Below are 15724 nucleotides of genomic sequence, written 5' to 3' on the forward strand. Positions count from 1 at the left end.
ACCTCTCCCACCTGCCAGCGAGGGAGGGGATGGAGCCAGGGCCGTGCTGTCTGCTGGGGCTGGGGCTGCCGGGCGCACAGCCCAAGCAGGATAAAAGGGTTCGAGCTGTGTTCTCCTGCTTCCAAGCGTGCCGGGGGTGTCCCATGGGGTGACCCCTGCCTCGGCAGACGCGACTCAAACTCTACAAATTCCTCTCAGTTCGCAGCCAGGTCCCAGGGAGTTCATCGGGGAGGCGGGCGGATTAAGAGGGCTGGTTTTCAATGGAGAGGATCTGACTTGAAGAGAACAACGTGGTTTCTGTGCCAAAGAAGATTGTTACTAATGCTTTTCTTCCAGGGTTGAAAATCCAGTGTGCTGGCACCTGTCCCATGCATTATACATTACTTCCCGAGCACGGCCGCGGGGCTGTCTGCACGTAAATCCTCGCCCGCTGTTTGACAGCGAGGGACAAGCAGGTGCCTGAGCAGGGTGCGGAGCAGGGGATGCGTGGAGCCAGGTGGAGCAGGAGGACGGGGAGCAGCCTTCTCGGAGGATGCGTGGTCCTCCTAGGAGCGCAGCAGCCGAAGCCTTTGCTGATCTTACTTGACTTGAGTGTGCTCGGCCGGACTGAGCAATGGCACAGGTATTGCCCCACTCCACCTTCCTTTTCCTCTTGTGTTTTGCAGCATCCCCTTCAATTAAGCTTCTTGTGGACGACCCGATAGTGGTGAACCCTGGGGAGGCGATCACCTTGGTCTGTGTGACAACAGGAGGGGAGCCAGCCCCCAGCCTGACGTGGGTGAGGTCTGCCGGCGTCCTGCCCGAGAAGACGGTCCTCAACGGCGGCACGCTGACGATACCTGCCATCACATCGGAAGATGCTGGCACATACAGTTGTGTCGCCAATAACAATGTTGGAAACCCTGCAAAAAAGTCCACCAACATCATTGTAAGAGGTAAGCTGAGCTGGCAAACCAGCAGCCTTTACGTTGGAGGGATAAATTGAACCCGAATCTGACGGGATGGCTGCATTCACATAGTGGCATCATACATTTCCAGACGTATTTCTGGTCAGTTCTAGTAATGCATGAAGTGAATTGGTGCTGGCTTCAGGTAGCCACTGGCTCTTGTGCTGGGTTCCAGCCCCCTGCTTGGGGCTGTGCCTGGGGTGAAGTGGTGCCTCTTTGTACCATGCAGATGCAGCAGCTCTCACTCAAATCAGGGACAAATGCTTGCCAAAGGACACCGTGTCGTTGCCCGTGAGTGGGAAGGCTTGCCCTTCCTCTGCACACACACTTTTAGCAGAGCCCTGAGAGCAGGGGCTGTGGCAGAGCTTCCCTTTAATGGGTCCTGGAGACATCATTTCCTACCTCATCCTTTTCTTCCTTCCCGTCAGCTGAGCATGTTACTGAAATTAAGGCTGTTGTGCATGCTGTGAATCTGCTGCCATCAGACGACAGCTCCCTGGGTAGGAGCTTCAGATTAGTATCTATGCTTTAATTATGCTAAATAGCAGGCTAAATGTCTGTCTTAGATAAAAGTAAGAGAAGAGTGCTTTCAGAGCAATTACTGCCAGGTGGAAAGAAACTCTCCCCACTTGTTTACCACTTTCTGGGTAACCCCAGGAACATGGCCAGTTGGTATGAAGGCGGAGTTCACTTGGCTGGTAGGCATCATCTGAGTGGATTAATCTACCTGAAGCAAACAGTTCATCTGAAACTAATTTTCTATAATCTAATCTATGAATGCTACTGAAACATAAACTCCCACGCTATAGGAACTTTAAATAATACCATGTGATTAATCATACTCAGGAGAAACTGCTGTATAAGGAGCCAGTGGTGTGAATGTTTTATGAGAGCCATAACCCCTGTTCAGTTCTTATTGCCCAACGTATTATGCTCTTCAGCAGGACGGTGAATTAGAAGCTATTTCTGTTCTGGGGGTCAGGGAGAGAGCATCACATCAGCTTAGGTCTGCAGGAGTTTATCAGAAGTCCACAGATTTATTTGTAATATTGTATTTCCATTTAAATTTTTGACATTTGGCTTAGGGGTTTTGTTGTCAAGAGGCAAAAGCAGTGTTGTTTCAAGAACACAGCATCAACATTAATTTGCTGTGATTTACAACGGTGATGAGGTTGTGATGGGAAGATGTGAGTGAAACACACGCTCAGAATAAGCAAAGGGAGAGGAAAGGCTTTGTGTGAAAGAAAATCTGAGTATTTTAATTGACCCAGCAGACAGCACCAGAGAGCCCAGAGGAAAAGCCAAGTCCCTAGCTCCCTGCAGATACAAATTCCATGAGTCATAGCATAATAATGATATGCCCTCACATTTTTATTTATAGAAGCCCATGCCTATGAGATGCCTAGGAGCTGCAAGATGTTGAACAAAATATCATTAAAACATTTGAGGAAGATTCTTTTTTTTCTTCTCTTCTGTGTGGCTGTTAATTCTGAGAAGCAACCACCACAAGGAACATCACCCCATCAAATCAGTGAAGTGCAGCCCCCCGGTACATGGCTGCATGCTGTGATTTTTCCCCTTCACTATTATTTCTGTTAAAGGGAAAGAATTGTCTTTAAAAAATCTTTTTACTCTGGCCTTATTTGAATTATTTTTACTAAAAGGGATGCGGAGTTTAGCAGTGAAATGTGAGAGAAATTTGCACCCAAGTTTGGATTTTACTTTGTGTATATGTTTCTTAGCATTTTGCCCGCAGCTCATTGCTTCTCTCTCTTTCATCTCTTTTTTTGTTGCTGTTTATCAGGATTTTCACACAGCAGCTGAGGAGAAAAGAGTATTTAGTTGAAATGGCAACTAAGCCTTGCAGGAGAAGCAGTTGGTAATTGGAGTTTGCAGCTTCTCTCAGGTTGGACTACCGATCCCAGGACTAGACAATAATCCCCTAATCTTACACAGATAGGAATGTAAAATTGTAAAAAGTGCCATCAGGGCTTGGATTAATTTGTTCCCCTTAAAACTTACTAAATTTCACCGTGCATTTATCCAAACATGCCTTTATTGTGTGTGCTTCATCCCATTGATGCTACCTTATCTTCCAGCAGCTCTTGATTTTTTTTAATTTTTTTTTTTTCTGGGCATTTTCTTGTCTTTGTGGCTGACTGCCCAAATTCGTAAATACCCACCACGCTTTCCTTTGAATCCAGTATGAATGATGCCATATGACTATCATACATTTAATAAAAGAAATCTAAAATCAGAGAGAATCCTTCAGAAAGAAATAAACATAAATACATAAGTGTCCAGGGTGCGAATAACTGGCTCCTGTGACTGCCATGCACTGCTCCAGCAGCAGTGGGATAGCAGGTGCCACTAGTGGTATTAATTTGCACCCTCTTAATATGCATAAGCATTTAATGTGTGATCTCTTTGGCTGTTACTCATTTTTCTCTTCTTCCAGTGAGCATTGGCATGGAAAATGTTCTGAAAGTAAAATAGACCAAAGCTGCCATTGCAGCAAGGAACCCATTTAGTCATAGACATCTTTGGATGTTGTTTTTTTCCTCTTTTTGCCTGTATATCTTACAAGGAACTGTAAGTCCTTCCAACAAAAACACGTTGCATGCTTGCTCGTTGGTTCACGTGAACGCAGGTCCCTTGCAAAACACCAGGCGTTGCACACATCTGCTGGGGAAGAGGCTCCCTCGTTCGCCACCTGCTCAGGCAGTCAAAGTACCACTTGCAGATGAAGTGAGGTACTTTATAGGTACCGCTTTCGTAAGCAAGTTGTGAGCCACAGTTGGCTTCCTTTGTCGCCATTCTGCTGAGCCATTGGGTCAGTGCCTTTCTCTTCCACCCATCAGATAATGTTAGCAAAAGTCTTGCTGAGATGAAGAGCAATGTGTGGAGTACCATCGTGTCATTTCTTAAGAGGCATAGATTTAATGTAATGTCTTCCATTTCCTCTGTTTGCTTTGAGCGGGAGCTCACCAGAGGCAGATAAACGACGTGGTGCATGGGGCTTTTCCAGCTGTCACAGCTGCCTCTGCAATGAGGCCACGTGTTGTTTACCTGGTGAAGTCCCCATCTAGTGAGAAAGTCTGCAAAACACAGCCATTTTGAAGAATGCCATTATCAGTTTAACTCTACCCAAAGTTATTGCAGAATACTCCATTCCATCAAATACGTTGTCATCTGTCAAGGTGTCCGGGTCAAAACAGAGAAGGAAGAAATACTACCTCATTTCAGCAGAGCTGGCTGCTCACCAATTCTAATTATGGAAGTTTCTCAGTATTTCCTTTAGATTAATGGGTTCTTTAGACGATTGCAAGTCTGCTAGCATTTGAGTGTTGGTGGGTATTCTCCTCAGTGGCATCTTCACTTCCTGCTCTCAGACTGATGAATAGAACAGCTTCCTTTACCATATTTCTAGACAAAACCATTACAAAGCAGAGGAAGCTCTAAGGGGATCTTGACTCCTCTCACTCAAGCGAGAAAAAGACTTTGCTTTTGGAGGTATTTCACTTCTTCAAAAATTTCTCTTAGGATCGTAGAAATTCTATTCTATTCTTCACTGCATATGTGAAGAAGATATCACAAGGCATTAGAGTAGAGAAAAGGTAATATTGACCTCATAATCTTTAAGACAGTGCATAAAACCACGATTGTCACAATACCATTCAGTTTTTGGGTGACAACTGAAAATGTCAAAAGAGGCAGGAATCAAGATAATCATATGCCAACGGCTTTTGGAAAATCGTACAGCTTCAACATGACTTGAATCAGTACTCAAAATTACGAGAACATGGAAGAAAAAATATTCCAAAGGCACTGTGAAGGGGAAAATGAAAAAAAAATAAAATCTCTCTATAAGTACCAGTACGGTACTGAAGAACTAAAGGCTTTTGCTAACAAAGGTTGTAAGGTGGCTCCTCCATCCAGGAAGAGAGCAAAAATGCTGGGTAGCATCTTTGAAGGACACCTATGCATCAAGTAGAAGCAGAGAGATGTCTTACAGGTCTTCAGATATGCAGCACTGATATTATTTGGAAGGGTGTCAATGTGCACAAGCTCAAATTTGTTGCCGCCTCAGCAAGTTCTTCCTTTACCTTCTTTAAAGAGACTCCTTTGTCTCTTCCGCTGCAACTGCAACTTATTTTAATGCCAGTTGACTCTGACTCTGTGACTTTTCCTTTCTGTGAAGTGGAAACATAATGTCTAGAGTTAATTTTTCAAAGGGGTGGGATTCCCTGTCAGTTTAAATATAAAATAATAATTTTAAGTGACCTATGCTCTACATTAACAGAAACGCTTTTGCTGAACAAAAAGCACTCTGGAGAAACACAATTTAAGGCTGAGATTGCTGGAAGTACCTATCTCATTATGTCTTGAAAAAAAAAAAAAAAGACCCAGATTGAGAAATAAATGATATTTTTCTTGCTTTTCTATTAGATTTAGCAGAAAAATATGCACTGAAATCTGGTATTTCTGGTGTCTATTCTTGTACTCCTGGTTTCTCTTCTGTTTGCCCACCACAGCTCTGTTTATCCCAGAGTTTTTTCTTTGGATTTTCCCTTCTTGGCTTAGAGCAATTGCGTGACATAAAGTCTAAAATGACGTCTGCGCGGTTATACATCAGCACCTTTGCTGTCACCCCTGGGAGATCCTCAGGTGCCGTTAATAACAGAAATGGGAGCAGGGCGCCCCACGGGCTGGTGGCCGGTGCCAGAACAGAGCTATTGCTCACAGGTTTTATGCAAAAGGTGGGATTTGGGTCTTGGCAGTGCATATAGACATATTAACGAGGGCATATTAAAGCATATTAACAGGGCGCTGTCCAAATGCCTCTTGAACACTGGCAGCCCTGGGGCACCAACCACCTCGCTAGGAAGCCTGTGCCAGTGTCTGACCATCCCCACGGTAAAGAAATGTTTCCTTATGCCCAGTCCGAACCTCCCCTGGTGCAGCTCTGTGCCATTCCCTCACGTCCCTGACTGCTTCCCCTCCCCAGGGAGCTGCAGAGAGCAAGGAGGTGGCCCCTGGGCCTCCTCTTCTCCAGGCTGGACAACCCAAGTGTCCCCAGCCTCTGTCCCTCCGGGGAGTCAGCAGCACCTCCCGGGTTGGTATCACCGGCAGGCTTGTGAGGATGCACTCCTCTCCTGCATCCAGATCGTGGATAACGTCGTTAAACACAACTGGCCTAGAACTGGGCCCCGGGGGACACCGCTGGTGACCATCCCCCAGCCGGGTATCGCCCCATTTACTACAACAAAACACTGCCAGCCAATTCTGATTCTTCAACCAAGAGATGTGCCCTGGGGTTGGAATCAGACAAGATTTTAGCCTAGAAAACCCGATCTCGTGGCACATCCCACGTGTTGCTACAGTCATAAGTTACTGGTGCGCTATCCTAAAAGTTTACAGCTCTGAGAATGAATGTGTGAAAAAGTCAGGCTTCAGAGTTTAATAAGTCCATTTATTTTTATTATCTGCAATAGTACTCTCAGGCATATGTGCTCTCTCCCAGGCTGGGCCGTATTGTGGACGAGTTCATAAAACGGTTCCATATAAAAATGTAGATGGTTTATTGATTCTTCTGCCCTTTCATTAGGACTTTTTGTGTGCAGAAATCTTATTTTTAAATAAGTTTGCTGCTCTGCCACATCCTGTGCTGCCTGTCAGGCACCACTTTTCTATGAAGGTACAAGAGTGATAGAAGTGACGTTGGTTTCATCTCTCTCCTTCTGGCCCTGGCAGTGGGGCTGCTCCAGGTGCCCGTGTTCTTTCTTCAGTAGAGAGCAAGGGAAAAGAGTTATCCTCACTGTCTCTTGGCTAGTAAATATGGACTGCTGATACACAGTAATTTCTTGTGCGTGGGTGTGGTGTTGTAGTTTAATATTGTATTAGACCTTGGCTGATTAATACATGATGAGGTCTGTGTAGTCTTAACAAAATCCGTATTTTGTTTTGACAGAAATAAGTGAGTTTTTCAAAATTTTGTCTCATCCTGAAGGGAAAGAGAGAAAAAAAAAAGGCACATTTTTTTTCTTCAATCTGACTTTTTGATGACCTTGAAATGCGTTTTAATGTACTTGCTTGTATCGCATCAGACAACTGTGAACGAGGCTGGTAGGTCTCTGACAAATAATTTTGGAAAGTTCTATAGGATCCTGATTCATTTTTTTGGGCATTGAACAGTGAAATAAAAGGGAAGCGTTGATGGGAAATGCATCCCGCCTTGGAACAAATCCAGGCTGTCATGAAGCCCTTCGGTAGAATAAAGCTCTCGGTGATGGGGACAAGGCAGTGCCGAAACCTTGGAACCTGGGCTTTGCTCTGGGTTTGCAGGAAAGGCAAGTACTGCGGGCTGGGTTTCATTTGCAGTGTGGGCAGAGAGAAGAGTGAAGATTTGCAATGGATTGCTTTTTGGCATCCAGGAAGGCTCAGCAAGGCTTTTTTTTTTATTATTATTTTTTATTTCATTTTTTGACAGCTTTGGCACAAGAACTAAACTTTATAAAGGCATTGGCCCTGGAAAACGCCCAGCTGTAATGTTCAGAGGATTTATAATTTGTTTGGCAAGTGCACAGCCCACTGGGGATTGTGTCAGCTTCTCTGAATTGTTTAATTTATATCCCAATTCTTCCCTGGCCTGCGATGAGACTTGCAAAGTTGCAGTTTGCCTGCGAGGTGGGCGGTCTGCGGGACGGGATAGCCCTGAGCGCACAGGTCGGGCTGTGACGGCACGCGGCTGTGCCTTGGCAGGCTCTAACACCATGTCATAGGAATGCTCTTGGTTTGTTTCGCTTTCTTCTGCTTGGGGTTTCAAATCCTCCCGAACGCCAGCTGCCAGTTTGTCACCGCTTTATCAATCGGCTCTGTAATGGTGTGACACCTCTGGGGCAGCTCCCAGGGGCCAGGAGTTTGTGCTGCCCCCATCCTCGGAGACCTTCCAGCTCTGAGCTCATCCATCCATCTGAGCCGTGCTTCGAGCAGGAGGATGGACTAGAGACCTCCTGAGCTGCCTCCTCACCTGAATATCTCTGGGGACCTGTACAGCTTTGGTCTACATCTCCTCTTGCTTCAAAAAGGAAAAGCAGTAAAAGAAACAGAAGCTAGTAACTGGAACACAGGTAAAAAAAGACATGGCATCTCCAAAATAATAAATCCTTTTCTTTTAAAAATTAAAAGCATTTATAAAAATAGAGACAAAACCTGAAATCTCTCCATTGTATTTGCATTTAAATTGGAAATGTGAATGCATCTGTTCTTGTAAGAGCCAAATAATTGCTTGATATTAAAAAGTTTGGAGATGCTCTAGTAGAAGACGCTTGACAACTTAATTGTTCTGATAGCTCCTGAAAGTTAAAGTTTTAAAAAAACTTTAAGCTAAAGCCATGTTGACAGAGGAAAAATAAGGTGTTGGTAAAATGCTGAGAATGTGTCTTTTTTTTTTTTTTTTAACAGAACTGTACTTCAGTCTTTCTTAGTATAGGAAGATAAATATAGGGAACATTCAGGCAGCATAATTTGGCCAAAATTATCTTGCAGAGTCTGAAATACCTTATTTAAGAAATTTGAATTTTGAGAAGAGAGGTCAGCATTGTTGCATACCCTGTAAAAGCTCTTTTCTGTACTCACGCTATTTTTTAAAGCTCTCCTTATGGCCCAAACAAGGTGCCCCTGCCTGCTCGCTCAGCAGGAATGGCTTCACCTGGGGAGAGTTCTCCTGTGTGAAAACATCAAACAGCACTCCTTGCAGCTAACGCAGGTGAGGCTAGCTCTCTGCAGAGCTTATGAGCGATTTTATTTGATGTTAGACTGTTTTTTTATTTTTTTTTTATTTTTTAGTTTTGAGTGAAATGTGCAGGCCTTCTTTCAGAATCAGGAAGTTTCCATATCTTGCTGAGATATGGACCCAGCAGTTGTGGGGTTGTACGGATGAACCATGAAGGTAAGGGAGTTTTCCCTGCTAGAGGAAAACTCAACCACCAGTGTGATGCTGACCTTGGCAGACCTGACGGTCCCCCGCCAGCCAAGACTGAATATGAATAATGGAGTACAAAATAGATGCAATTGCTGTGGAGGGAAGCTGGCAAGACTTTGAGTATTTTATTTCTAAAAAAGCTGCAGGCTGGTGCTGTGCAGAAAATGCTGAAGGATCTGCCCCATCCCCCTTCCTTTCAGCCAGTTTGGAATCTCTTTAGGAGGCAACGGGTGGAGCCCATGGTTAGAGAGACAGTTGTCGATCTAAGAGTTTCTAGGTCCTGTGAACTGGCAGAAGACAAAGCCAGTGTTGGTAGATTTATACCATATATATATATATATATATATATAATTTTTTCCTTTATCTTTTTTCCTGGGGCAAGCAGTTGTTTTTGTTAGCTTTGCTCTCAAGAATGACCAGGAGGAGTGACCTTTCTTTCTGCGAGTCACTGAAACGAGCACTGATTTGGTCCCTGTGGTGCAAGACCAGGCCATGTCTGCCATGAGTTATCTGAGACTCAGCTTAAAGACCCTGGGGAGAGGATGGCTCTTTGTGGGCGGCGGTGCAGGACGGTGTTCAAGATCTCCCAGAGACAAAAAGCTGGATGGAAAGAGGTGTCTGTTGCCGCACAATTATGCTTTATTTTTTTTAAAGGCAACGCTGGCATTGCGGTAGCTGAATGTCAGAATAGCACAAGAAATCAGAGGTGAAGAGTGGAAAGAGGAAACAGAAGGGCTTGTGGAAACCTGAGCATATCCGGAGGGAAAAGCTCAGCCACCAAAGGCTGCTGCTTGAGCAGCTCAATTTGCTGCCGGGGTGCTGTCTAATTAGAAGTGCTCAGCGCACAGTGACAGTGAGGAACTGCAGCTTTTCTCTTCCTCATCCATTATATTTAGTCGTCAGCAGATATACGAGCCTTTAACCATATATTTTAACCTTTCTTAATTGCATCTATTTTCTCCACTTGGCAGTGAGGTGGTTTGTAGAAACACAGCTGTGGCTGAGGATCCCATATCTTCTGAGACAGAGTTTGTTTCTTATGAGGTGGTGAGACTCCACTGCACAACTTCGTACAGCTTCAGACTGTTAAACGGTTCTGGCTTTTTCAGTGTCCTTTGCCCCTCTGTGGTGTAGAGGGGCACTGGAAGAGCCATGAATTGTTCATTACTGCCCCCGTTTCTGGTTTGTTAAATCTTAGGTTTGTTAGATTGTAGGTTGTGGACTCTCCCTGCCAGAATTTCAGAAACCACTTGGATGTGGTCCTGGGCAACCTGCTCTGGGTGTCCCTGATAGAGCTGGAGGATTGGACCCAGAGGTCCCTTCTAACCTAAGCCATTCTGTGGTGTTTTCTTTGTCTGATGACCAAAGAATGGCTTTACCCAAGGTAACCCTCGTTTTTGGTTTTAAAATTGTGTCATTTTAACCATATTGTACAATTCTTCTTTATTCAACTCTGAGTTTGGACTTAAATGTTTCTCTGCTCTTATTATTCCCCCAAATCCATTAATCTTACTGTCCTCGCTTTTTGGAAAATTGACTTCTTAAAGCACCAGCTGGACACAGAGGTTTTGTCCAACAAGCTTGCAATTTCAATAACTGAAGCCTGCTAGTAAAGGTTTGTATTCCTTATTGTCCAAAAGTTGTATTCTGCTCTAAACGCACAACCACCAACACATCATGAGGTCCATTTCATTAGACCAAATTTTCCTAGCCCTGACCTGACTACTTGCTCAAGGCCTTCATTGAAGCGAGGCATGAAGCTCGTGTTTATGTTGGGTTTTAGCTTTGTTCGACGTGAGGCAAAGCTGAGACATTGCTTTGCATCAGGGGTAGGTGTGGCTGTGATGGTCACAGCAGAATGGCATAGGCTTAAAAATGATTCAGTTTGCAGATGTTGTCTCCTGTTTGTTACTGAAATTTTTCATATATGGTTACATGCTCATAACAGCGCTGAGTATGATGGATGGGGGTCATCCATCAGAAAGAAGTGGAAGTGATTTTGTGCAAGACACTTCAGAGTAGGCTCCTCTGTGCACAGAATCAGTGTGCAGACTGAGCTGATGTGGCAACCTAGATTAACTTTCATTATGGAGAGCTGATATCCGCAAAGCTGATTTCAAGGAGTGTGTTTTTGGTCTTGTAGTTTAGAATTAGGCTAGAAAACCGTAATTCTGAATGCTTTCCTTTTTATGCTTTGAATCAGGACTTGAGTTTGCTTTCAAAAGTTTAGTTGTTTGGGGAAAAAATTTAAAAAATAGAAATAGTGTTTTCAGTGCTCCTTGTATGCACAATAATTTCAAAATGTATTTGAATGTGACAGAATGAAGTTTAACAGATTACAATGTGATATTCACCAGTGAGAAACAGCTTTTGGACAGTTGTTGAGCTGTCTCTACCCAGCTTAGCTGTTTGGTCATGCAGTTTAAGGCAATGTCCTGTAGAATACTAAAGACCATGAAACAATGCTGCCCGTGGCCAAAATGAACAGAAGGACTCTGTGCTTCTTTGGAGGTTATGGTAAGAACTTCCTTTTACTTTTATTGATTTGGTAGGGGTAGATGTGTTATTGAAGAAAGAAATATTAGAGAAAAATTTCCATGAGTCTATTTCTTCTGTGGGAATGACTTTTCATTTAGTAGAGGTTCATTTATGTCGAGCTTTCCATTTAAAAAACAAACCAGAGAATGCAGACTGTGCTGCAGTTTCCAAGGCGTAGTCAGGGTCCAGATTCCTTTGTTTCATATATATTTGTTCACTTAATCATTCAGACACACAAATCTGAGACCCATCCCAGTGGTGTAGATGTAGATGTTGGATGATAGCTTTGACAAATATGTATCTAAGAAAGCAGCCAGAGGTATTAATATTTATTGTTCACTTGAGTTGCAAGGGAGCGTGCTAGGATGGCTCCTATCTCACAGGACACCAGTGGTCCAGACCCCCGGTCAGCTGCTAATTACGTGGTCTCCCAACTTAAGCACGGATCTTTTTCCACCTGACAGAGAAGATCAGCATATTAGTCCAAGTTTGTGATTGCTTTGGAATTGGTTATTTGTATTGTAATACAACAAAGCTCAGGTCACAGAAACATTGCATCAGAGTAAGGTCGTAAGTTGAAATGTGCCATTTTCTCAGCTGTTTGGGGTCTGAAAGAGATTATTTCTGGGGAGGATAAATAATTCAGAATTACTGCAGGAAAACATCACTTCATTTACTATTATACATTAGTGTCTGCCTTTAACCACAGTGAGTCAAATTACTTTTTTTTTCCTTATTTCTCAGCAGTAAGATACCTAGTACTTTATAAAGATCATGCGTTAATGATGAGATCGACCAATACAGATCCAGGTGCTTACACCATTTATATTAAACACGTTAATTCTGTACGTTGAACTGTTGTGTTTAACCAAGTACTGTCTCTGTTCATTGCCAGAATTACAAAGCCATTGCCTTAAAGTTGGACAAGGGCAGGTAACTGTGTCTGTCACTGCCACAGCTCCATTCAAAATCAAACTGAGTTGCTCCTTGAGGGGAAGGAAGTTGAGTTTCTATTTTCCTCTGCAGAATCTGGGAACCAGCAGAGACTGAATATGTGAGCACTAAAGTGCAATGAGAAAAGTTGGCTTCTCAAGATGCCTTGACAGATTAGGGAAAAGGTTTAGGTTTACGAATGCATTTCACAAGTCTTTTAGGGACTATCTAAAATCTTTGTCATAAGGTTGTGAATCTTTTGAATTGCAGTCATATGAAAGCAGGATTGCTTTTCCCATCTGTAAGGCTCCAAGGAGATGAGGGGCCCGGTGTGATTGAAGCAAGAGCTGGCGATAAGGCTTGGCTTTCTTTACCCGCTGTCTGCCTCATATCTTTCTTTCAAGGACCAATGAATCATCCCAGTAATCATCTTTTGGTACAAAGATCACAGCAGTAACTTGTAGAGTTACATCTCAGTCTTTTAAAGCAAACAGCCAGTGTCTGGATTAACAGACTGGAGTTTCTAGAGAATGAAGCTGGGTTTGCAGCTCGCTTTCCAAACAAGCTGTTCCCCTGGTGCTTTTTGTGTCTTCCTGTCCTTTGTGGGGAAGCAGAAGCCGAGGCAAAAGGCTTAGTCCAGCACACAGAGGAGCCATGGAAGCGACCATCATTCACAGTGGTGAGCTTTGGGTCAGACCTTTGGCCTTTTTCTCACTGGCCTTAAAAATAAAGTGAAGAATTTTTCCAAGTAGCACAATCTATTTTTGCGCATGTGAGAGGGAAACATCAAAGGGTCAGTAACATCTGAGCACAGGAGAGGATTGCTGTGTTGCCTGACCCAGGGGATGCAGCTGAAATGCAGAACCCCGAGCAGTTTCAGAGGATCTCAGCAGTGAGTTGGATCTGGAGGTGCAGATATCGGCATTTGTTTGAAAAAATGCCAGCTCTGGGTGCTCAGAAACGAGTGGTGTACTGGGTACTGACTTCAGTAAACATCCAAATGTACTCGTGGTGCTTCAAGACCCAAGCAGGTCCTCACGTCTGCTTGACACGTTATCAGGAGACACTCCCATCTTGTTCACTGGGAAGAGTTTAAACCAAAAATTGCTTGCCAGCCTTAACGAAACGTGGAGGGGAACAGCGAGAATTAGTCAAAGCCACTTCTGGTCGGTGTGCCGAGACTGAACCTCGTGTGGAACCCAACTGTTCAGTCAAGGTTAAAATCAGTGATTTGCACCGTTCTGCTGCTTAATATTGCTGCACGCAGGCTGCACACAGACACAAACAGCAGCAAACGCAAAGCTGAGCGTTCCCCAGTGCCCCGTGTCAGCCTAGGAGGCAGTCAGTGGCCAACAGCTCTTCTGTCAAAGCCTGCAAATAGTGCAGCAGCTAATGTATTCAGGTACGGCGTTTGATGCTGTGCACATATCATGAAATGTGCATTTGCAAGATAGGAACGTTTTGATGGATTAATGGAGCATCTTGGGTTGATCGGGGTGGGGGTGGGGATATGGCTTAACCTGATGAATGCAAATAGGCCTTAGTTGAGATACCGAAATGAATTTTATTGCTTTGAAATGTAATTAATGAGGGAGGGCAAAGACAGTGAAGAGTTTTGTGAAGAGTTTGAGGATGAAAATTGTTTCATCTTTGTTTATTTGATCACATCATAGTTCCTTGGGGCCTCTTTGGAGAAAGACTGGCACTTTCCTGGGCACGTTCTGAGCCTCAAAGTGGAGTTACAGACCTATTTGCACATTTGCTGATGTTTTCTAGCCCTGTGTGTTGATTATGTTACGAAATCTCTGTCGGGATGCAGCTGTAGTTAGCATGCCTGCAGCATCACCTCCCACATTTTGCTGGTTAACCTTATCTCTCTTATTCATATATCTAACCCCGCATTTGTGACTGAAACCTTCCAGCAATGCTTCAAACATAACTGAGAATGCAGTGAAAACCTGGAGTCCAAGTCCGTTGTATGTTTTAATGTAGTTGATGTTATATAGGGAGATGCCTGCAAATTACAGTCCAAGAACCTACATAAGAGGAAAATCCAAACCTGTTCATTGACTACGAATGCAAACCCCTGTGGAGAATACAAACAGAAATGTGTTTTCTGTTACCTACTGGGCTTGTACCAGGCTCAGCTCAGGTGTTCCCAAGAGGTCAGTATATGATGCACAATATAAATTGATGAGGTCTGAAGTCTTTTTGGCAACCACATTCAGCTGGTGCAGATCTAAGACTCCACAGCATCCATCTGGAAGAAGCAGCTTTGGATTCCCAGGACTGCTGAAGGTGCGGTGACTCTGGAGGGGTCTGCTCACCCTGTGGCTTTTTTCCAAGGGCAACCCTGTTTGCTCTGGGCCTGGGGCTGGCTAACGGGGCCCTTCACTGCTGCAGTAACTTTTCATTCAAAGACAGGGTCATCCTGGCCCCTTCTGTCTCTGCCATCCAAGAGTACCCTGAACTCTGACTTACACAGTCCTCTTCTCCATCCCAGTGTACCTGAAAGTGGTTGATCCATTCGGAAGGGTTTCGGACCCGGTGGGTCAGGAAGCTTCCAGTATGCGGAGTGATTTGGAGTTTCACCAGTCTGGAGTAGGACATCCAGGTTCAATTTCCCCTTCCTAAGAAGGAGCTGTAGCTCCAAAGATGCAGTAGCACCGTGGCTGCTACGGCTGTTTTCAGGGCCTGGCGGGGAGGGAGGTTTGGCATTACCAGGAGGCAGTAGCAGTGCTGCACCTCGTGGTGCTTCCATCGTTGAAAATGAACGGTGGAACGGGCCTGCTGGGAATCCCTTTGAGAAGCACTCATTTTCAGTTGTTTCTGGCCCAAAAACTGAGCTACTTGGCACTACCATGTCTGGAGCTGTTCTGGCTGAATTCCCGGGTGCCTGTGCAGGGTCAGAGGGCTGTGGGCCCATCGTGGCACCACGCTGCTTCTGCTCCCCGTGCCCTCCGGCCCTGTGCCTGCAGCTGCCAGGTGCTGCTGGGCACCTGCGCTTGGCTTCCTGGTGACAGCTTCCAGATACGGATGGTGAATTTCACGTGCTTTGATGGCACGTCAGAAATTCCAGCATACACGGGTTAATTGTGGAGATCACTACGTTTGTTCTGGTGAGAAGTGAAATTAGGGACTTGCGGATGCGGGTTGTTAAACGATGCTGCTTAACTCTGTAAAGACACTCCATTGTAAAGTCAGATTTTCTGCCGTTTTTATTGGCATCAGAAGGAAATGCTGATTGCTGTGCAGGTTGTTGAGTCTTGGAGGATGCGGTTAGAAAAGCAGTGCTCTGACTTTCAGCTACAGGCGGTGTTAC

General features: G+C 44.5%; 1 protein-coding gene across 4 annotated transcripts in view; it reads left to right on the forward strand.

The window, feature by feature from the left end:
• Positions 1-15724, forward strand: part of MDGA2 (MAM domain containing glycosylphosphatidylinositol anchor 2) — a 324296-nt gene that overhangs the window by 179315 nt on the left and 129257 nt on the right. For all 4 annotated transcript variants that reach the window (XM_080592726.1, XM_080592727.1, XM_080592728.1 and 1 more), the window contains one exon: positions 666-935. In XM_080592726.1, the coding sequence (XP_080448852.1) occupies positions 666-935 (270 nt within the window). The remainder of the gene's footprint in view (positions 1-665; positions 936-15724) is intronic.

This window comes from Anser brachyrhynchus, assembly GCF_964034855.1.
Source record: "Anser brachyrhynchus genome assembly, chromosome: 5".
Lineage (NCBI taxonomy): Eukaryota > Metazoa > Chordata > Aves > Anseriformes > Anatidae > Anser > Anser brachyrhynchus.